The following is a 24,661-nucleotide window of genomic DNA, read 5'->3' on the forward strand; positions in this document are numbered from 1 at the left end:
TGGCTTAGTGAAGTGAGTTAGCTCGCCAACCCACTTAGTTTAGTTTAATTATTTATTACTATGTGTTTCAATATTATTAGTTAATACTTTTTTTATTGGATTGTAAACAGGGATAAAGAAGAAAATGTTTTAAGAGAGCAAAATATTATAATTTATCCATTGAATACTTTAATTTTATAAATAGATAAATGACACAAAAATTATCAATATTAGAAATTTATTTATTCGTTTTTTGTGCTTGTTTTTATATTACATTTGAGTTGTATGTTATTTGTTTTGCAGTTTAACATCATTTTAGAGTGGAATTTATCTATATTTAAATTACAAAAAAACTTATAACTTTTTTTATTTAAAAAGAAAACTTGTAATTAACCGAGTTCAACTCGTTTAATTCACCAACCCGTAGTGGGTTGGGTCAGATTCAAATTTTTTCGACTCACTAATAAGTGAACTAGGTTAAGTTAACTTACTAAGTGTCAACCCGTGGATAGACCGGATCAGGTGACACGTTTTAGCAGGATTAATTGTAATATAGATGAAATATTTTTAATTTAAAAATAAATCATATTTTTCTTTTTTTTTTTACAACAAAGGAGTATCTATTTTTATAATTTCATCAAACAAAATTCGTTAAACAAATCTTCAAATTTAAATATGTTCACATTCTATTTGAAAGATTTGTTGAGCTAAATTATTCAAGTCTGGCAAATTAGGCTCTAGACGAAATCGTCTTCTCAAGTTTCCTTTATTCTTTCAACGAAATTAAATTTGCCCAAAGTTTACATTGATCTCAATGATGCTTATTTTGCTTAGTAATTTGCTAGGTGGATTAAGATTTACTCAACGAATTTGCTCGTTCAAAACTTATGATTATTTTTTTTTCTTAATTTAGCTACTCCCATAGTTAAAGTAAACAATGGAATTGTTTGCTCGTATTTGCTTATTTACAATGATTTTTAATAAGGGTAAATTATATTGAGAGTTTATAACATATATATATATATATATATATATATATATATATATATTTTGTTGTCTTAAGATTATGTGAAGTAAAGCAACTTGTATATGATAGTAGTTGGATAGAATAATTAAGGCAGTGGCTGGGGAGTTAAAAATGGCAAAGATGATTATCTTCAATGTTGGCTTTGCAAATATGTTTGGTGAGTGATTGTTCGGTGTGGGACTTATCAAAGTGAGACAAATACAGCTGACACACACTGGAACCAGAAAGCTTGTCTTCCATTTATACCATGCACCTCAAAACTCTTTTATCCATCTCTTCAAATATTAAATAGCCAGCAAATGAATAGGAACACAAAAATGCATAAAAGCACTCATTTATGCAGGAAAAAAAAAGTGGATAAAAGCATCATGGAAACAATAGAAATCATGGATTGTCTGATTATGACTATGCAAGTTAGTATGACAGGACAGCAGAAATTATGCTAACAATGTGACAACACTAACCAACTTACTCATGCATCTTATTGTTTCTTGTTTCTTTCTTAAGTACACTTCTTTCTCTAAGATTATAATCAATCAGTGCTCTCAACATTTTACAATTGCATCAGGGAACTTTTTCAATAGATTTAAATTCATCTTTTTTAAATCTATTTTTTTAATTGAACATGAACTTGATTAGGATGACATGGCTTCTCATTATTAACACAAGGTTGTTGTCAAAATGAACAATTTCAAGTTAAAGTTGGATTTTTGTTATTATCATCTTTGAGGTCATATTTTTGTTGAGACATGTTAGTGTTATTTATTACATGAAAATAATAAGTTTTTGGATAAGTTAAATAATCTCTTGCTTAGAAGTCAAAATAAAAAATAATTTAAATGCATTTTTTTCGTTTAACCGTCTCAAGTGCTTTCAAGGACAAAGATGTCAAATACAATTATTTTTAGTCGAGGTAATCTTGACTAACAGTAATGGAAATTTTCTTGATTAACATTGATAATATATTTTTTATTAATGTCCTTTAGAATTTGTTTATCCAAACCAATCAGTTTTTTCTTTTTTAAAATATAAGACAACATATATACTAAAAAATTATTTTTTGATTGATAATTTTATAGTTGTTTTATTGTTAAGACAAAACGGTTTCTCAATGTAAAATTTTTATTTATTAATATAAATTTATTCTTAGATGGATGAGAATTAATAGCAATTTAATTGAATTCATATCTCTTGTCTTTTCAGTGGTATTTTTGTACATAGTAATAATTAAAATACTCTGTTGGAATTAAAAAAAAAATTGTTAAATCTCACCAGAATATGTAAAATTAAATAATTTGAAATAAGAAAAAATTAAGTTTATAATTTTTCTGAAAAATTATAAATTTCCTTATTAAAGAAAAGTTTAAGTTGTTTGGGACCATGTTAACATTGATGGTGATGTGATGTGTTTTTGTTTGTGAAGAGAAATGAGTTGTTGGACAAACTAACCACAACGAAACCTAGTTTTCTTATTGACGTCTTCTAATCGAACTTGCTTTGCAACTAACTCATTCGTTACAAAAATAAATGTAACTTCAAATTTGTTTTCTTTGGACTCCTGTATGCCTAATTTCATTTCATCATCATAAACAACATTTAAATCAAATCCAACTAAGTAAAATATTTCAAAATTAAATAAATCAATTATCCCGCAAAGTCTTGTTGTCAAAATGGGTTGAAATCCATTAGTTAATTCGGCCTACTACGAGTTTGAGTCAAGTTGAATTAAAAAAAAAATTGAAATTTTGATACAGGTTTGTTGAGAATCTAAGTATGAGTCTAAGTCTTACATTGAATAGAAATGAGAAAGTAGAGCATCTTATAAAGATGAAAAACTCATTAATCCATATTTTTGGTTGAGAGTGATGTCAATGTGGTTGGACTCCTGTCTTATTAGTGTTTGTGTCTCTTCGGTGAACCTCCTCCTTGATAGAGCTAATGGTTTATCTTGGTGACCGACTCACACAAGTATAATCAACGATGAAAAGAGCTTATGGTTGTGGTCCATTCACCTGGGTTGAACCCGTGGTGAATCGAGTTTGTGGGTTGACTAATTAATTTACCTAATTTTTCTAATAAATAACATGAAAAATTTACCATTCTATACTTAATAACTCAATTTTTATATTTGATAGATTATAATTTAATTTAAAACCCTTATCCTTTTATTTATTTATATTTAAATTATAAAAATCTTGTTATTTTATTTTAACTGAATAAAAAAATTTGTAATAAAATAAATTAATAAATCAACCTATTTAACCCACAAATTTATAATAAATTGGATTGAGTTTGAATTCTTTTACTTATTTGTCGAATTAAATTAACTCAACTCAATTTTACCAAGTCGTGATGAACTGAATTAAATAAAACCGAATCACCTTTTTTACAACACTATAAATTTATTAGATAAAATCCATACTCTTAATATTAAAATATTAACGATCACGCGTACAGTCTTCAAGACTAAGTGAAAGAAAAAACAAAGGAGTATGAATTCCGCACTTTATGAAATTGTTTCACACTTGTTTACTATGCGTTTCCTACCATGCGTTTCCTACCATTTTCAGAAAAATGTCGGCATAAGTTACTATGCGTTTCCTACCATTTTCAGTATCTTTATATATATATATAATATATATATATATATATATATATATATATATATATATATATATATATATATAAATCAGTTACTATTTTAAGAGTTAAATACTTAATTCCATACAAAATTAAAATTCATCTATATTTTAGAAATTTTTTCATTTTCAAACTTAAAAAAAATCTAATTTAATTACATAAACTTTTTTATGTATTAAATTATATTTCTTTATACAATTTAACACATAATTCAAATTTCAACCTAAAACATGATTTAAAATTTAACATATAAAAATAAATAACATTATTAAATTAAAAAATATATATCCACTTTTAAAAAAACTGAAAATTTAAAACATATCAAAATTTAAAATAAGCACAAATTTTAATTTCATTTTAAATTTAAAAATTAAAAACATATTTATTTCTTAAACACAACGATTAAAAATTAGAAAAAAAAATTGATAGTTTTTTGGAGAAGAAGAGAGAGGTGGATCCCACAGGAGTTTGTGAAAATCTCAGCCTTATATGTGACAGCCATAAAGTTAAAGTATTATTATATCTTCAATTTGGCCAACACCAATGTTCCTTCTCACTCCTTTCTTTCAAACCTACGCGCATTCTCAAGTCTCATCCAGCCAACAATCGTCAACACATCTTAACACGCACACGATATAATTCACAACAACAACCACGTGAATATGTCATACTAATACTAATAACCTAATACTTTTATTCCTCTTTGACTTTTCTCCCTCTCTATATATACCACAACACACTTCAAACCCACCCACAAAACAAACCCTCATTCTTCGATTCTATCCAACGTTAAAACCCTTCTCTTAATCAACTCCACGTGATGGGCAACTACGTTTCATGCACCCTGGCACCTCCTCTCATGAAGAACTCCAAGGCCACCAGAGTCATCATTCCCACCGGTGAAGTCAAGCAATTCAGGGAGGTTATCAAGGCGGCGGAACTCATGCTTGAACACCCCACTTACTTTGTCGTCAATTCTCGTTCTCTTCATATTGGTCGAAGGTTTTCTGCTCTCGCCGCCGACGAAGACTTGGAGTTTGGGAACGTCTACATCTTCTTCCCCATGAGGAGACTGAACTCGGTTGTCACCGCCGCCGACATGGCGGTGCTTTTCTTGGCGGCTAATTCCGCCGCCAAGAGACTGACCCGCGGAAAGACGCGCGTTCTTCCACACAACGGCGGTGGTGAAGTGGAGAAAAACTCAGATGCAGAAAGAGATGTTGAAATTCCAAGGTTGAGTTTGGAAGGAGTAGATTCAGGGTTTCAGTATAGGTTAAATTGTTGTAGGTCAAGAAAGCCTGTTTTGGAAACTATAACGGAGGAACCGGCTAGGTTAAGGTGATTGGTGAAACCTGGTTATGCATCAGATTTTTTTTTTTTTTAACGAGTAGATTATTCAACACTCGAAAAGAAAAACTAGCTGAGGTGGAGCAGCCGTAGCATCAAGTTTGTACAAAATATTCATATATTCAAAGTAATTTGTTTGTGATACATTGACTATTCATTTATTTTTTTTCTTACAATGAATAAATTCAGATTAATTTAATGGGGACTGATATTTAGTGACTTTTACCTAATTTTAGATTTTTTTTTCTTATAAAATATTGAAGCGAGTGAAAGATACTGTATGAAAAGTGAAATGTTCCACCATTTGTCCATTTGTGACTAACGCGTGGACTAGCTGGTGTAGGATCTGTGAATGTAATGAATTGGACAAAGCAATACAATGGCCAAATTCAAAACAACTACGGTTTCCATCTTCTGGAAATACCTCTGTCCCTTTCCGAATAATTTTCTTTAACACAGATTATGCATTTGAAAATTATTTTTATACTTTCACATAATTAAATTATAACTCTTTTTCGCACATTATTAAATTTTCCTGAAGATTAAACATTTCATATATATGAAAATAGATTTTTGTGGAAGGTTACTGCTGTGGGTATGTTTATAATTTTATTAGGTTTTGAAATTTTGTTTTAAATTAAACAAGTTCAAGCAACCTCGGTTCTTCACATAAAAAACTCAATCGATAAATAGAAATATAAAATAGGTTCTTTTATTTATAGTGATAAAAGTGACATAATGAGCACAAGAGTTAGAACTTGAGCATTTGATAAAATAGAACTACTTGTTTGGCTTAGATGCAGCATGCAGATCACTGAAGTATGCCTTTGGATTGCTCTCAAATGCTTCTCTTGAGATGGAACTTCCATCACCACCAGGGGCCTTCATATTTCCTCCTGAATCACCACCGCCGATTGAGTTTCCTCCACCACCGATTGAATTTCCTCCACCGCTATCTTTTCAAACACCGCCTCCCTTGCCACTATCTCCTCCCTTGCCGGCACTGTCTCCACCGTCCTGGCCACCCATCTTTCGAATGGTTAAAGTTGCTGATAGGAGAGTAGAGAAATTTATTAATATCTCGACAATGTGAAATGCAATCTCATTTGGTTAGCTATTTATAGAAGAGAAAAATGGAAAGCTCTGTTCAAAGGAATCAATGTTTTCTTTGTTCGCAGTTAACGATAGTGTAGAGATAACTAAAATTGTGCTGTTATTCCCAACGAACGCGTGGATTCAAGAATTGAACTTGGAAAATTATCAAATGCATTTAACCGTAACTGTTAGTTTCAATGGTACCGTTAGACATGGTTTTCCCAATGCGTGTATAGTGACGTACAGAGGAAGTTGAAGAAAAAGTATTTTAAACCTTGATCTCTTATACAAACATATTTCAACTAGTAATTTCATCCAGTTAATTACATTTTCTTTAAAATGTATTTTGATTTACCTGCAGTCTTATCTTTAATGATTTTTTTTTCTTAATGTCAAATTTAAAGAAATTGTAATTTAGAAATCAACCCATAGTAAATATATCCATTTAAAGTAGTTGTTCCCCATAAAAAGCTTTTGCTTTTAAGTGTGTTTGTAAATATTGCTCTAAGCATGTTTAGAAAACTTTGTTTTTAAAGACTTTTAAGAGAAAAAAAGTATAAAAAATATTGAACTTTTAATAAATTACATTAGTTTATATACAAATTAAAAATTAAGAAAATACAACAATCTTATTAGAGTTTGTAGAAGAAGAAAAAAGTACTAAAACAGAGGTGGCCAACTATCTCACTCAGTTTCACCCTGTACCATGAGACAAATGACTTAGAGGTGAAACTTACCTGTTAATTTATTTTAATAAAAAATAGTTAAAAGATCAACTTTTTATATTATAGTATTTAAAGAATATAAATGTATGATAATATTAAGTTTTAGTTATTAATTATAATAAAATCATCTAATTTGAAAATGTAACAATAGTTTTAAATATACTTTTATGTATATGTTTTTAAATTTTACGCGGCCCACGTGATATATATATATATATATATATATATATATATATATATATATGTGTGTGTGTGTGTGTCTTTTAAATAAAATATATTTTTTAAAAAGTAAAGTTGACAAATTATATTTGAAAATATATACTTGCAATAGATCCATTATATAATGAATTAATTAACTTTTTTTATAGATGTGTGAACTCAAAAAAAAAAATTCACACTATTCTTTTATTTGTTTGAGGTTGAGAAGAAAATACATTGCTTAATTATAATTCCTAAGAAGAAAGATGACGCTAAAAATACATTACTTTGCTATGTTATTACTAATTATTTTCAATAAAGAAAACTTTGATCATGATCTTTTACAATTAAAAATAAATCGTTTAATTTAAGACTTTGACTAATAACAGTTGATTAGTAATAGTACGTAGTTTAACTATTTTTTTTATTTATAAACTAATGTAAAAATATTATATATTGTATTTTTCATTAACATAACCACTTAATTCTGAAAATACTTTACTACATTAAAACTACTTGGACTGATTTTTTTAATTTTTTTTTGCTTTTATAACATTTTACAGTAGTTGACATATCAGAACAATTTTACACTCATTAATGGATTAATTTAAATTGTTCACAATAATATTTTTATATATTTTAGGATAGATAATTATTTTGATTTATTAAATTTTTATATGCTATGTAATAGTATATTCAATAAAAAAATTAATAATAAATATGTTTTTGAAATTCTAAAATATACAATAAAAAAGAACAATATTGTTTTCAGAATTGAAATAGACAAAGAAAGAATGAAACATATATTTATAGAAGAGATGGTAAATCTATGTGGAAGATAATGAGTGTTCATTTTGAATTTCTAGGTCTTAATTAATGACGAAGGAATTCAAAATAATAAAAACAGCAAATATATATAACAATGGGTGGGACGACTGTGTATTTGACTATCATTCTTATCTTCAAAGAAAAATTCATCCTTATTCCTGTTTTCACATCCAATAAATACTAAATTTTTATTTCATTTTAATTTCTTTAAGTAATTGTATATCTTTAGTTTGCTTTCAAATATTAATTAAATAATTTTTATAAGAAAAATAAAATTTACATAAAAAAATATTATATTACTAATGATTCAATATAAAAAAGAAACAGTAGGATAACATTTTGTTTAGGATTATCATATGTTAATAACTTTTTGACAATAGATATGTGTTACTATTTTATTGGTCTGTATATTTGAAACAGATCAATCACAAACTATCACATAGACATATACTGTTGTAAAAAAGTTGTGAAGAAAAGTTGTTAAAAGAACATTTTTCTTTTGTTTATATATATTTTTTTTATTTCCTACGTTTTGGTACTTCTTTAAATTTAAAGGTTATTCCTTTCCTAAGGTTTTGTTTATAATTTTGGAGCTTCTTCTTTATATATATTTTTTATTGAAAAGCAAAGCTAACAGAATTTTATTATGATAATAGAAACTATTATTTTGAATAAATATATAAGTAAAGGCATGTATTATTCTTCAAATGCATCATATGGTTAGTTTGTCCCACTTAAGAAGCATGAAACACATGGGAAAACTATATGTCTAACGGTGCCATTGAAACTAACAGTTACGGTTAAATGCATTTGAAAATTTTCCAAGTTCAATTCTTGAATCCATGCATTCTTTGGGAATAACAGCACAATTTTAATTATCTCTACACTATCGTTAACTGCGACAAAGAAAACATTAATTCCTTTGAACAGAGCTTTCCATTTTTCTCTTCTATAAATAGCTAATCAAATGAGATTGCATTTCACATTGTCGAGATATTAAAAATCTTCTCTTCTCTGCTATCAGCAACTTTAGGAAGTGATCATTTGAAAGATGGGTGGTAAAGATGGCGGAGACAGCGGTGGGAAGGTAGCCGATGGTGGCAAGGGAGGCGGTGGTGGAAAAGATAGCGGTGGAGGAAATTCAAGCGTCGATGGTGGTTCAGTAGGAAATATGAAGGCCCCTGGTGGTGATGGAAGTCACATCTCAAGAGAAGCATTTGAGAGCAATCCTAAGGCATACTTCAGCGATCTGCATGCTGCGTCTAAGCCAAACAAGTAGTTCTATTTTATCAAATGCTCAAGCTCTATCTCTTGTGCTCATTATGTCACTTTTATTACTATGAATAAAAGGACCAACTTTATATATATTTTTATTTATGAATTAAGTTTTTTATGTGAAAACTGAAATTGCTTGAACTTGTTTAATTTAAAACAAAATTCAAAACCTAATAATATTATAAAATACCCACAACAATATACAACTTTTGACGTAAACTTAAAATATAAATCTTTTAAAATTTTGACACTATATATAATACTTGAAATAAAAAAATTTCGTAAAGAATAAACAAAGCATATCAGAGACTGAATGCCTTCGTGTCTAGCTAATACCATTTTATTCGTTGGAGTAAATAAATAAAAAGAATATTAACTAAATATTGAAAAGTGATTACAAAAAGTGTTTGATATTTAGAAGTTTCATATGAGAATTGTCAACAAAGAAAGAAAAAAGAAAATTCATATTAAAATCAAACTAAAATCTATTATATCTTAATGTATGACAGATATTTTCCTTGCTCATCTTTGACTCTCTTCTCTCTGCTAAGTCAAAAATTGTAATTCACATATTCACATCTGGATAAGTTCATATTTGAGGAGTACAACCCTAATTAATTACAATTTTTACCTAAAATTACAAAAGAAATCAATGGAAATAAATCAAAATAATTATTTTTCCAATGCTTATTCTAATTCTTCTTAAAACGGTTTTTTCTATTTATTTTCTTTTTCTTATTCTTCATTTATACGTTTATCTCCTCCAAGCCTATTATTGTTGATATACATATTCATACCTCACGATTAAATTTTAATTAAAACTTAATTACAACTTAAATTATTATTTGCACATAAAATTACAAAAGAAAATAATAACTAAATCTTACTAACAGATTCTAGAAATTATAATAATTAAGAAAATAATAAATATGGGTAAATATTTTAAATAAAAGATAAAAAAGTTTATTAATTATAATTTAAAAGATTTATTTTATTTTAAAAGATTTTTTTAGAAATAATATACAGTGAATAATAAATTATTAAACAAATTTTATCATAATATTTTATATTTTAAATTTCGTAAAAGATCAAATTAGCTTCTTAGGTTAATTGTTACCCATATATAATATAGTTAAGTTTCTAATAATTTACTTGGATAATATATAAGGTGAGATTTGTTATTACAATTTTAATCAGTTTATCATAATATTTTGTGTGTTAAATATTGTAAGAGATCAAATTGATGTTTTTTGTTAAATGTTTACCCTAATTAATAAAAAATTAAAACAAACTCGGGTGAGAGTTGAAGTATTAAAATAATTCAATATTAATTCCATAATTCTTAACTGGTTGAGAGAGTAAAGGGTAAGAAGTTTTTTTTTTTTGAAGAAAAAACGTGAATAATTGAAGATTATAAATGCTTAGATTATTAAACTTTAGAATATCCAAGCGAAAGGAAACTAACTATTTGGTTGGTTTATAAATTATTTGGTTGGATTATAAATGATTAGATTAAAATATCATTTTTTAAAACTTAGTTATATACATCAATTTGATCAATAATATTTGGTTTTAGTGTACTCTGTTTACATTGGGAAAGGCATTACGTTACGAACTAAATTTTTTAAATGATGCTGTAACTATTTTTATTTTATTAACTATATAAAAGCATTAACCTTTTTGAATTGTTTGACTATTTATACAGATATATTTAGATGCATTAATTTAAAAAAAAATAATTTTTCAGTTGACTCCTCAAGAATTTGATAATTCCAGTTGTTAGGATAAGTAGTGGAGAAGGAGGATATGACATGTGGCATTTGAGTCACTTTTCATACGTGGCTGCCTCATCAATCAACTCACAAATAATCGCAAATATCGAAGAAAACAAATCATGACTTAATCTTAGTATTAACACGCCATAGTTTTAAATTTATTTTTTAGGTATAATTAATAAAAATAATTAAGGTAATTAAGATGTAATTAAGGAAAAAATGAAGGATATTCTTCGCAAACTGTTGAAAAGTCATAAGCCAAAAATGACAAGTACCCACCTTTGCTGGCAGATATGTCACACCCAATCCCATCATGCCATATACATTCCATACCTATAATTTTATATATACAAAAGTTAAATTACTCACTTTAACAAGCTTTAGTTCTTATAAATAAAATATACTTAAAACTTATCTCTATTCATCTTTATATACATTGCTTTCAATTCCTAAAACTTTAACAGATAAAGTAACAATAATATTTAGAAATTGCAAATTGTTAAGGATGTAAAATAAGATGTATATAAGTTCATTTTTTTTTTTAAATTTAACATGCACACTTCAGAAACCAAATCACAGTTCGGTAAGAATTCATGAACTAAAATTTTGCACTTTCTAATCCTTATCATCACCTGACAAAAAGTTATAAATAATTTGTGTTAACTTTGCATTATTTTATATTTGGTTCATTTGATATTCAACCAAATTTTTTTTATTTAAGTTCAAGAATTTTAGATTTTTTTTATGTGATAAGTTCAGCTTCTTTATAGACTTAACAGATTAAAAGTGTATGAAATAACGCACCTAATCAGTTTTAAATAATAAGTACATTATTAATACCTTAATATGAACATAAAAATTAATAGATTTTATTATCAGCACAACGTTATAGTTAAATAAGTTAAACCAGAATTTTGAATTTAGTAATTAGTCATTATATGAGAAAAATCTTGCCAAAAATAATCGATCAAAACTCTCCAACAAAAGTCATCTACTGGTTATATTATTCAAAATTTTGTTATCTCAATCTCAATCTTGCTATCTCCATAAATAGAAAAAGGTTTCTCAGACTTAACCAATAAACAAACACAATTTATATACAGAATACTTCAAACTATTTTACAAATCCATCAGCAGAAAACCTAAACCACACATATATATACTGCATCAATTATAGGTTTTATATGAACACATTCTTATACCTAAATCGAAGTAACTAGCTATGATCTATTGAGAAAGATGAGATGGTTCTTAATTAGAGACATGATATGCACATATAAGGAGGGACAGAAGGAAGATGGTAAGAGAACCAAGGAGAAAGACAAGGCCAATTGCACCACATGCCAAACCTAAAACCTCTGCAGATTGTGTTATCATACAATCTTTCTTGTACTTATGGTCATAACCATGCTTGTAATTCCACCCAACTCTCTTTATCAGGGTCTCTCTCTTTCGCACTTGTTCAATTCTTTCCCTCAGGATTCCCAGGTTTGCATCGACAATCTTTGCTCGCTTCTCTGCCAACAAAAACAACAATATACGGCAGAAAATTAATAAAAAAACTGCATTATAGTACAATAATTGTAACGACCATGATGTTGGGACAGTGAAAAGGTTGAAATCACATAGAAAGATAAGGATGTTTGGCTGAAAAAAACACAAACAAGGAGAAGATGGTTTTTGTGCAGCTAAAGAAATTAATTAAGCTATTGATGAGAGTGAATAATGTTGTTAATCTCTATTACCATTGTCACTAAACCTTTGGCATGTTATTTTGGGGTGTTTGAAGGGTTTATGGCAGCTGCTGAAAACATGGTTTAAGGTGCAGAAAGATGACAGAGAGTAAGTCATGAGGTTGAGTTGAATTTTTCTTTTGATTCTTGTGATCTATAAAGACAATATGATTCTCTTTCAGCCACCATCATGAATATTAAAATAAGAAATTAAGAAACTAAAAAATAAAAAAGTAGCAGGACATGTGTGTTGCTCAGAGGACTTACACTTGCCAACATTTTGATCAATGTTTTGCATTACAGGCTAAGATCCTGCGCAGAAACAGATCACTCAGATGATATCTCATACATACACATACACATACATATACATATACATATATATATATATATATATATATATATATATATACATATATACATATATACATATATACATATATACATATATACATATATATACATATATACATATATATACATATATACATATATATACATATATACATATATATACATATATATATATATATATATATATATGGAGTTTGCTAAGGGGCATACACCTGTTTTTCAGTTAGTACACATTATCGGATTTTAGTAGTCAAAAATACTCTTATATATCATGTCTTACAAAAAATGATTTTATAAAATTATAAAATTACAAAAAATCGAAAACACTTACCCTTAAACAATTTGCCTTTGTAAAGAGTTGAGTCATTGACATATTCACCTTCAGTCAATTATAAAATTAAAACTCATTATAAAAATGAAAACTCATTATAAAATCATTTTTTGTAAGATTGTTTAACGAAGTGTTTTCGATTTTTTCAATTGAGACTACAACAGTAAGATGACACAGAGAAAAGGTTAGAGTGAGAGAGATGAAAAAGAAATGGTTGAGAGGAATGAGAGAGATGAGTAAGGGTTTTTTTTAGTTTTGAGAATAAAAATTATTAAAATACCCTTAACCTTAAAACTTAAAATGTATGATATATAAGCATATTTTTGTCTATTAAAACTCGGTACACATTGCTAAAATATAGCAACTGAAAAACAGATGTCCGCGCGATAACAAACTCATATATATATATATATATATATATATATATATATATATATATACACACACGTGTGTGTATGCGCAGCATCACATGAGTACTCCTGTGTTTGATGCGTGCTACATGTCAATGGCTTTTCTTTAGGTAATAATAAATTGATAACATGTGTCTGGGGCTTAATTATTTTATTTCATTGTTTATTTCAAAATTTGATTCATTATTATCCATGATATATTTTACACATACAATATTTTTTTTTCTTCTTAAAAATATTAAAATTCACTATTTTATCTTTATAATACGTGTCAATGTCCCTTACCATTATTTATCTAATTAACTGTGGTAGGTTTGTTTTCACTTGAAAATATATATGAATGTCAAATGTTACCATAACAAAAGGATTATATGTTGAGATTTTTCTTACAAGTGTTTAATTTTGTCATTGGCCAACATTGTTTTTTCACTGTCATATTATATCTTACATTAACGAATTGTGACCTTGTTAATATATATAAATATGAAAAAAAAATATATAAGAAAATCATTTTAGTTAGATGAAGGTAATCTGTGCTAAAGAGATATATTAGACTTTTTTTAAAGTGGACTTGTATCTCAGAAATATTAGGCTTGTTACATTTCAAATTCACTATGCAATAAACTTGTTAGCTCTTTCATGCATATTCCCCAAAAAATTACGGACAATGAAAGCCAATTTAAATTATTTCATCTTTTTTATAAGTTATAATTTACCACCATAAATTTCATAAGAAAGCGTTTGATTATGAAGTTAAATTAATTTTCAACTCAATTTTTTATGCTTTACCTTAATCTGTTAAATTATAGATGATTTTTAATTGTCAAAACAATTGTTCAAAAGTAGCTTCACAAAACTCATTGATATTCTCCTACCACATTATTACTAGAATTCTCATTGTAATATAACTATTGATTTCGCTATGACTATAATCAAATATTAGTATTAGTACTACTCATGTATTTTTTTTCTATTACTAATAATATCGTCAACATCATCATCATTATTATTATTATTTTAACTAGTATATCAATTTCTACATCATCGTATTTTTCTTTAGTGTAACTAATTTTGTTTATTCAAATAGATCAACACCACAACTTTCTAACAAGTTTCAATAAGAAAATAATTTATTTGTATTGAAATTTTAATAATTAAATATGCTTTTAATTTATAAACTTGATCCAAAATTAAAATTCATTTATATTTCAAATTTTAATATATTTTAATCCTTTAATTTTAAAAATAATTAATATAATCATTTTAATCTAATAAAATTAATTTTTTCACATATTAAACGACATCTCAAAATAACATTTAAGTTTTAAATTGAAACATATAAACTCAAACGTCAACTTAAATTTAAATTTAAAAAACTATTTTTTTTAAAATTATATATATATTATATATATATATATATAATATAATATAATATAATATAATTTATATGCACAAGGTTAAACAATCCACCAAATTTCACAACCAAAATGACTAATACTTTCCCTTTTTTTCTTTTTCTTTTTCTTTTGGCTTTGGCATATAGGATTACTTTGTGGGCATAGATTTGTGGGCCACCATGGCACGAGTGAAAGTTTCATTGCAACTAAAAAGAACATGATGGCGTATAATAGTAAAAGTGAATATTTTATAGAAAGAATGTGGTTCTTTTTAGTCATAGTGTTCCACTTTTCCCATCTAATTTCAAAAAGAAAGATGTAATAATATTCTAAATAACCCTAGTTTCACTCATTCAATAAAGAAGATACACGCAGACACAAACCAACAACCATATTTTTATATGTCATTTATTTAATAATCATTACTTCTATTTAACAATGCATTAGTAGTGTCAATTACATATCCTTAAATCATGTTTAGAACAAAAAAGTATCTATCACTCATTCTCTCTTATCCTTATAAAATATAGAATAAATTATCTATCCTTTTATAAGATATTATACAATTTTAGATTTGTCTTTCTTATTTATTTCTCAATCCTAAGTTATCTGCCGTTTAACATTTTAACGTATAGAATTAAGAATACAAATAAGATGTATTTTTTATGTATTTTTACAAAAATACTCTTCCTCTCCCGATAAATATTTGTGGAGGTTATCAAATTAACAGATACATTATACTAAATTTACTAAGATTGAGGTAATTAATTTCTTTAAGGAAAAAAATAGAAAAACAAATTTATAGTAAATTGTAAATTAAAAATATCAGTTATTTTAAGATAAGTTGCAAATGAACTAAATATAATTATGTACACGAAAGAATTAAGTACACCCTGTTCACATACACTTACTCAAGTTTAATAAATAACAATCATTTATAATATTCTTTATTATTCGTTCGAATTAATTGAAAATAACACCTTGTTGGTGATTTAACTTTTACAACTTTTCCTTTAACATAGATGAAGGAGTTTAACAAAATATTTGATAAAGTATATTTTTTTTAACTTTTCCTTCCTTTAGTGTCTAGTCTCACGCTCGATATGCATATACATCGACGTGATAGAGTGTGTTGGAAGTTCCACATGACTTAGAAACCAAGTCGATTTTGTAGGATTGAGTTGGACTTAAAGTTCACTTCTTAATATGGTATCAGAGCCAGGTTAAAATCTATCCTATCGAAATTTGTGTGGACATATTGTTCCACCCACTATCAGGCCACTATTGAATGTATTATCTCGGTGTGAGAAAGTGTGTTGAAAGTCTCACGTCGACTCAAGATAAAGTCAATTTATACCTTAACAAATTTAAGATGGACAAGAAAAGAACTTGTGTGTGTCCTTAACAAATTTAAGATAGACAAGAAAAGAACTTGATAATTTAGTTAAGTTTGTAAGTTTACATTTTGTTGTAAAAGAAACTTTTAATTTCCATCAAAATGATGACTAACTAGAAGCTCTTAAAAAAACCTAGGTGGGTTCCATGTAATCGGTGCCAGCAATGGTGGCAATTAATTGGGAAATTGTTCCAATAGACAGGAAGATAAAATTGGGAAAATTTTGCAACAGTCACACTAACCACTAACCATGCGAATTCCATTTAGAGGAAGGCACAATCATCCTATAAGATTGAGTTTAAGTCTGATTAGTTGGCAGAAGAACCCATTGTCACCCAACAACGTCCCTCTCCATCAGATTCCTTCACAGATTCACTATCCTTTCTTATCCTTTAATGTATCGAAGTGGTGGGGACTTCAAATCATGGAAACAGAAGAATGGGGCAAAAGGAGAATGATCATAAAACCTCCCTTCTTATTTTCAAATGGTTATGTAAAAGGTCACAGAACAATGTATCATTGTTAAATATTCTTTGTTTTCCCCCCCTCCACTTACGCTAATTAGTCTGATGGACACGTATACCTCCATTAATGGACCTTTTTCTCTCTCATAAACTAATGTAACTATACAAGTAAAGCAATATTAAAATACACAGAATATAGAACTTTATGATTATTTTGATGGATAATAGTTCAATAATAAACTGAGTTATTTATACAAGACTTCTAGTGCTGGTTTTTTTATTTCTCACTTGACTATATCGAAGATGTGTTTCGCTAGTTAGCATTATATGTTTCTTCACTATCTAAATTCGCATAAAATAATGCTTTTCTTCCTAAAGCAGTAATTTATCCTTCCTCATGTTGGAATTTCTTATTATTGATCAAAATTCAGAAATAGATTAAACCGAGCCCTTATAGGGGACAACAATTCTGTACATATTCCTATGTTAAAAAACATCACTAGAAAATATACAATGCAGAGGTCATATCATCATTTCTTTTTCATCCCTCACATCGTGTCATCATTTTATAATGCCACAACCTGTCAAAATATACCCGGATTTTAAATGCATTAGGCTACTAATCCATAAATAATCTAAAGGGAAAAACAAGGAAAAATTAACTTCAACAATTATTTCCTCCCCACCTGTACCTTTGGAAGTATAATATAACATCACGAGAAAAACCAAGCTCTATTTACATAATTGATAACCTAAGAATGAGTTGAGTCCCTGACCATTCAGTTGGTAAAGATTCTATCAATACAAAAATGTTCATCAAATCAAGGCAAAAATAGATGAAAATAGTTAATATAACCAAACTGCAGTGGACATTTTGTTAGGGTCCATAGACTTGAATTTACTCGAGCGTCAAAAATGCTGGAAACGAAACTAATGATCAACAAATCAATCTGCATCGCTCAGGCACCCTTGCCTTAACTCACCGAAAACAAATTGCGAGGAAAAGAAGCATCATTCAGAGGAATGTAGACTAATGTGAAAAAAGACAGTTTGTTTCAATTTCAAATAAGCTTGTTTTTGCTAGTATTACACCAGGGGTGTGTCCTAACAGTGGAGGATGATACAGATCTGAACCTATAATGTGCACTGGAGGAAGATACAGATGTTAAATCTACTATATGCATACGACAAGATACATATGTTATATCTACGACTCAAGCTCCACAGATACAATTTTCGATTTACAGCATTACACATCTGAAAGCATCATATATTACAGAACTAAACATGGGAGGATCAGAGGTCTTCTTATGCTAACTGATACAGGTAGAAGTTACTCATATATCCATGTCAGTAAATATTTCTTCATCGTACTCGTTGTGTATTTCATCAACAAGCAATCCGTCAGCAATCAGGTTACTGCCACAAACAGGATTGTGTTAGGAATGAATGTAGATGCAACCAAAAGTAGATTCAGAAACAGATTGTGAAATTTCCAACTGACCTAAAACAACTGAATCGAAATGTTACTATCCGCTTAAGCTTTCTATTGTAAAACAAGAAATTGAAGGACCATCTGTAGCAAATGGAAAATGATAATTATTGGAATAACTTATAATAAGAAAAGTTATGGTAATAACAATTTTAATTTGTTATGCAATGTGGCAATATGTGGCAAACTTAAATTTACATTGCTCCACTCTCTTGTAATGGGTCTGCCTCAGAATCAGGGACGTAGCCATAAATTTCACAATCCGCTAACTTCACCACCTGCATCACAAGGTATTACATAAGTGCATATATTGATTTACTTCTATTCACTTTTTAAGGAAACCATACCTCATCAAGGGCCTTGAACAAGGTGTCCATCAAAGAAGTACCACCAAGAGTCTCAGCCCATTCCTTCACAGACAAGTTACCCAAAACGTTAGTTAAGAAAACCACTGCAGGAGAACTAATCATTATATAAAGTAACATATAATAAATTTTGCAGAGTCTCAGTCAGAATGAGATATGTAGAATATCACTGCATTATTGTCAATCTCAAATATTTCAAATGCTCTCAATCCAGGTAAAGATGTGTTTTCATTATAAGGGACTAGGTTATGCCTGGTTTTCAATCTGAGAATCTTAAGTGCCTAACGATGGAGAAATTCTAATTATAGTATAGTCAGTCAAGTTTGAGTCGAGAACCAAGCAAGTGAGAACAAAACACGTGTAAAAACAACCGTATAATATATAATTTAAAAATAAAAGTAGACAGTTACAACTTACAAAAACTGTCCAGAATATTACTTTGAGAGTATGTTTGAAAGTCTCCTAAGAATGGTCTCTTGAAATTGGTTTCATATTCACCATTTGTTTCCAGTTATTGATTAGGATTAGGAATGTAGAATTAGTGTCTGTATTTAACAAATTATGCCCTACTAAGAATTATGCTATGAAAATATTTATTCTCTATTTTCACCATCCCTACCTAAACTTTATGTTCGCCACTTTCTCTACTTCCACAATTTCTATCTCTGACCTACACTCGGGTGTTCAATCTATTGTAATCAAACTAACAGTTGTATTTGTTGTCCTGAAAAGCTAGTTCCCATTGTCTCACAACAGGTGAAGCAAAGAAGCATCACATGCTAGATTCTACACATTCTCACCTTAAACCAATAGTGGTATTTTCTATTTATTTTCTGGCATCCACTACCACATCCAATCATCTTCCCCAGTCTTCTCCAGTCAGGTCAAACCCCTCTTGCTGCTATGTGCTGCACTCCAGTAACTGATTGACTGGCATGGGCAGAGTTCTGCTATGTTGAACACTTCAGTCTAGTGTTTACTTGCTACTTTAATCAGGTATAAGTTACTTTCAGTTGTTTTTGCCAGTTGTCATTCTTTGTGGTGGTGATATATAGTTTAGTTTGTGCCACGTGACTTTTTTCAAGCGTTTATGCTCTTCCACTGGCATTTGGTGTGAATTCGTCCCACTACACCTCACTTGTGCATCATTGTGGTAGGTAGCCATAGTGTGATTTGAATCAATGTTCTGAAACTCAGTTCAGATCAGGAACCAGTCATGCAGCCAGTCTGAGTTGATTTCAGAGTTGATAACTAAGGTCGGACATGTTTGTAACCCAATAATGACATCATCAAACCAGTCGAAACTACAGCATGCTCAGTGGGTGGAAACAGTCAGAGTCTCGTCAGAAGACTGTGTGGGATCAGTCTGCCATGTCTGTCTCTCACATCTTGCCTTTCACACTCTAAAGCTGCAGAGTCAACAATTCCACAAAAGCAAACACCTTAAAGCACCAAGACTCAAAACCAGCACCTCCAAGTAGACATAAAGCAAGCTTCTCCACTATACCAACTTGTCTGATTGTTATATAATACACAAATATAATATATATCATATGGAGATATTAGTCATATTATTAACCCCTTCATACTGATCAACTAATGACTCACTGGTCTGGACAGCGACCCTTGCCTTATCAGGTCATTCATTAATCTTAGTTTTAAAACATCGGTATAAATGGTTTCTTCTCTGGATTTTGACATTGCTTCATAATAGGATAAGTTAGTTCTCGATATTCTGTTTCACCTTAATATCATATTATTCAGATTCCTCTCCCTACTTCTTTCGTACCTAAACCCTAGAAGTAATTTTAGAATTTGTAAGCGCATAAGGCTACTAGGTCCAACCAAACAAGGTCAATCATACCTGCGAATCATACAAAACATAGGAATCCAATCCAAAGTAGTTATAAATACCAACAATTTATATACACAATAATCTTATGCCAAAACATCGGTTTTTTTTACTTATCTAGGCAAAAATGAAGTGGGAATTACATATATGGGCAAACAAAGTTTAAATTACGCATTTAGACAAGTCGTGGAGGACCAAACGACTTTGTATGAGGAAGTTGTGCCCCCCTGCACGACTTTATCTGACACAACAATCAAAGGTCAAGTCGTGCACCCCAAAACGTTTTTAGGCTCTAATACCAGGCCTTGTAATCAATTACACAGTGCCAAAGTCGTGCAGTCCCCTTGTAATCAATTACACCCCTTCTACAATCGATTACAAGAAATGTAAATGAACATAAACTCTCTGGTAATTGCTTACCAAGGTTGTGTAATAGCAAAAATGACTGGTAATATTACTAGATAGGGTTTGAGTGTTGAAACCATGAGTTTTTTTTGTTGTAGACCATGTATGTTGTTTATGGTTCTTAATTACATTAAGAAACTTATTCACCATATCTATCTTGTTATTCTTTAATTATTTTAATCTAATTAATAAAATATGTTTTTAAATATAATAAAATAAATATATTTGATAGAATTAATTATGTTTCTAATTATAATTGATAGTATTAATTATGTTTCTAATTAAATTATATTTGTTTTCTAATTAGAAACATAATTAGTCCTATCAAATATATTTATTTCATTATATTTAAAAACATAGTTTATTAATTAGATTAAAATAATTAAATAATAACAAGATAGATATGGTGAATAAGTTAATCAAGAACCATAAACAAAATACATGGTCAACAACCAAAAAAACTCATTGTTTCAAAGCTCAAACCCTCTAGTATGTAATCGATTACCAGAGTCAACTTTGCTATTACACCGCCTTGGTAAGCAGAGAGTTTATGTCCATTTATACTTCTTGTAATCGATTACAGAAGGAGTCTATTTGATTACAGGTGAGCTTGTGTCCCCTGCATGACTTTGGCACTACGTAATCGATTACCAGAGCCTAAAAACGTTACGTTTTGGGGGTGCACAACTTCACCTTCGACTGTTATGTCAAGGTGAAGTAGGGGGCACGACTTCCTCATATGAAGTCGTCTTGGCCCCACAACTTGCCTAAATGCATAATTAAAATTTTTTTTTGCCCATATACGTAAATCCCACTCCATTTTTGTCTAGATACCTAAAAAAACCCCAAAAACATCATACATGCCTATAAGATTTTCTGTATACCAAACATCAAAGGGGCAATACAAATAATAAAAGAAATCTCAAAACAATATATAGACAACTATTAATAGGAGCACCTTTGAAGCTTCACACATGTAGGTATCAAAAATCTGCTTAAAACTGTCCCATGATTCTTCTGCGAAAAACTGGTGAGCTTTAACTGCACTAAAAACCATTATACGTGTATGGTATTATAGGAAAAACAAAAGCATGATCCAACAAAATAGCAAAGTTAAAACAAAACTGTTCAAACACTTAAATTATCAAAAGACTTGGGAAATGGAGAGAATTGAACTCTCAGCTTCTAGAGCAACAGTTTTCTGAACTGTCTGTCAAGCCTTTTGACAACACTCCCATTGAAAAGAAAAAGGATTATATAGTGGGTTGCCATGTCGCCAACAAAGCTGACAATAGCATTACCCATAATCCTCCTTTTTTATCCTATAGATAATAACAGAGAAATATTTATGCATCATAAGATACTGAGGTACCTGAAATCATAATCGGGATATATGTGATACAGAGTAAGAACCAGGTAAACCAATGTCTTTCGGCTGGAATAAAAGAACAAAAAATGAAAACATTTAAAAGAGACCTCAGAGCTGATTTTCACTTTCCTGAACCTATCTAGATAATAGAGGCCACCTGGTTCTGGTTAATAAGGTTTGATCCGGTGAGGATGAATCAGTGTCAGATGATTGCCCAAGATAATCAAGTATCTGAAATTGAAAAGGTTCAAATGATAATAGTCCATTGAAGGGCCTATTCCATGTTTCAACATCCAAGACATTTTAACTTCAAAAGTTCTTTTCCTCCCAACACAAGAAAAAAAAATGATTTATATTCTATCACTTCTATACTATAATATAATAAGTTAATATATGCATACATGATGCAAGTGATATTTTCTAGCAATTATTCGATGTGAGCACAATTCGCTCAGATAGGAAAACATGCAAATAGCACAAAATAAAGTTTATAGCACTGAATTAATTACATCATACTTCTATTCTTAACATACTCAAAACAGCTTATAGAAAAATAAAAATCCAGTGAAGTGAGAGAAGCAATATTTATGCCATCAATCTACCTCGGTCTCCAAACTGATGGAGAGTTTTTTATCCGTTCCAGCATGTTTGCCTATGAAGAAAAAAAAGTTGTTAGCTATTACCCCCAACCAAATGCAAACAATGAGTAAGAATTCACTTGTTACTCCTTACAACTATAAGCTTCAAGGCATCCTTTGATAGTCCGTTCCCCCATGTTCAAATTATCCAAAAAATCATTAAGCCTGAAAATGTTATTACAATAACTATTATACCCCAAATGTATACAACAAAATCCTTCAAATTCGTTTCAAGTTATAATTACCTGTCTAAAGCGGCGCACTCCAAGAACTTCATGACGAATTGATCGATAATTCCAATTTCACCGATTAGAATTGAAGCGAAAGCCCTTGTTCCCGTAAACTTGACGCTCCCTGCAATGTTGTAGAAATAAGAAATTGTGAACATCTAGAAACAATTCATGCCGTTGAAGCATTAGAAATGTGTGAAACAGAGAACTACCAAAAACATGAACTCCGTACAACAGGTCAAAGTCAAAAATTAGAAATTCAAAGCATCTTAGGATGAAATAAATCTGAACAAAGATTGGAACAAGAAAGACAAAAACTGAGGTACCGGAGACGGGGAAGACGATAATTGTTTGGTTTGACGACGCTTTGGATATATCACCTGCCAAATTCGTATGTTAGGGTTTGATAATTTTGGCATAGGGAAAGTATTTGGAAGCTGTGAAATTGGAATATTCGAATTTTGATTTGGAGATTTGAGACGTGGATGAGAACGAGCCATCTCGGGAAATAAAATCTTGTGGTAGGTACGTTAGATGAGAGAATTGACAATAATGGGCCATGATGAGACAAATGCCCGGCCCATTATAGAGTGTTTTCTTTCTGCACCCTGTATAAATAAATTTTTCATTTTATTCTTGTTAAATTGTGCGCTTTAAAAATCAAAAGTAAATTTTTAATTATTTAATTTTTATATTGTATAATTTGGAAGTCATTTTTAATTTTCAAATTGCACAATCCAAAACTATTTTGAACTCAGAATTCAAAAAATGTAAAACAGAAATATTTTTATATGGAAATGCAAGAAATAAATATATGAAAAGGTAAGAAGAAACTATCTGAGGATAGGTGGAACAAATGAACCTTTGGGCTGGACCATTTTATAGGGTAACTTAAAGCAAACAACTTGTCTCTCTAACCAATCCACGATTTTTTTTTTAATTTAATTAAAATATTTTAATTGAAGTTACTTATCTCTATAACTCTAGTTAACTAAGAGCGTAAAAGTACTTACAGAAATTGAAATTTTGTATTTCATGTTTTTTTAATTGCATCACTTTTTGAAAAAATATTATTCTAAATAATTGTCTTTGCCCAACTTCATATTTTAGAAAGTGTAATCCCACCATGATAGTTTTTAACATGTTCTAAAATTAAAATTTAGGAAATATGTTTTAAATTATTTTTCAGCTACCAATCAATGGTATGGACCTTTTTATACACTATTATTGAATGCAAAATTTACAGCTAAATCAAAATGTAATATTAAAAAGGTTAATTGTGGAACATGTGTCCTGAATCATTCTTCTTATTAAATGGAAAAAAAAAATCAAATAA

General features: G+C 29.2%; 3 protein-coding genes and 1 pseudogene across 3 annotated transcripts; 2 read left to right on the forward strand and 2 right to left on the reverse strand.

Annotated features, from left to right (window-relative positions):
* Positions 1-4,187: 4,187 nt before the first annotated feature.
* Positions 4,188-5,137, forward strand: LOC148197422 (uncharacterized). Its single transcript, XM_088093228.1, has one exon. The coding sequence runs from the start codon at positions 4,467-4,469 to the stop codon at positions 4,986-4,988; it is 522 nt and encodes a 173-aa protein (XP_087949354.1). The 5' UTR covers positions 4,188-4,466; the 3' UTR covers positions 4,989-5,137.
* A 544-nt stretch (positions 5,138-5,681) lies between these two features.
* On the reverse strand, positions 5,682-6,241 carry LOC148197423 (uncharacterized; annotated as a pseudogene).
* Positions 6,242-8,843: 2,602 nt separating this feature from the next.
* LOC124826026 (uncharacterized) lies at positions 8,844-9,157 on the forward strand. The gene has a single exon (XM_047298786.2). The coding sequence runs from the start codon at positions 8,891-8,893 to the stop codon at positions 9,116-9,118; it is 228 nt and encodes a 75-aa protein (XP_047154742.1). The 5' UTR covers positions 8,844-8,890; the 3' UTR covers positions 9,119-9,157.
* An 8,843-nt stretch (positions 9,158-18,000) lies between these two features.
* Positions 18,001-23,812, reverse strand: LOC124848270 (uncharacterized). The gene is made up of 11 exons (XM_088092952.1): positions 23,652-23,812; positions 23,341-23,449; positions 23,190-23,260; positions 23,060-23,109; positions 22,615-22,688; positions 22,461-22,523; positions 22,047-22,134; positions 18,814-18,876; positions 18,665-18,744; positions 18,479-18,550; positions 18,001-18,393 (listed from the first exon to the last, which is right to left on the reverse strand). Exons 2-11 carry the CDS (start codon positions 23,370-23,372, stop codon positions 18,312-18,314), a joined length of 675 nt encoding a protein of 224 aa, XP_087949078.1. The 5' UTR covers positions 23,373-23,449; positions 23,652-23,812; the 3' UTR covers positions 18,001-18,311.
* Positions 23,813-24,661: the final 849 nt, after the last annotated feature.

This window comes from Vigna umbellata, chromosome 6 (genome assembly GCF_029865625.1).
Source record: "Vigna umbellata cultivar VRB3 chromosome 6, Vumbellata_1.0, whole genome shotgun sequence".
In the NCBI taxonomy this organism is placed as follows: domain Eukaryota; kingdom Viridiplantae; phylum Streptophyta; class Magnoliopsida; order Fabales; family Fabaceae; genus Vigna; species Vigna umbellata.

Coding starts and splice junctions, on each gene's coding strand:
- LOC148197422 (XM_088093228.1), top strand. CDS start 4,467: ATGGGCAACTACGTTTCATGCACCCTGGCACCTCCTCTCATGAAGAAC.
- LOC124848270 (XM_088092952.1), bottom strand. CDS start 23,372: ATGAAGTTCTTGGAGTGCGCCGCTTTAGACAG. Junction 22,135..22,460: donor TATCCCGATTATGATTTCAG/GTACCTCAGTAT, acceptor AATGGTTTTTAG/TGCAGTTAAAGCTCACCAGT. Junction 18,394..18,478: donor TTTCGATTCAGTTGTTTTAG/GTCAGTTGGAAA, acceptor TGTTTGTGGCAG/TAACCTGATTGCTGACGGAT.
- LOC124826026 (XM_047298786.2), top strand. CDS start 8,891: ATGGGTGGTAAAGATGGCGGAGACAGCGGTGGGAAGGTAGCCGATGGT.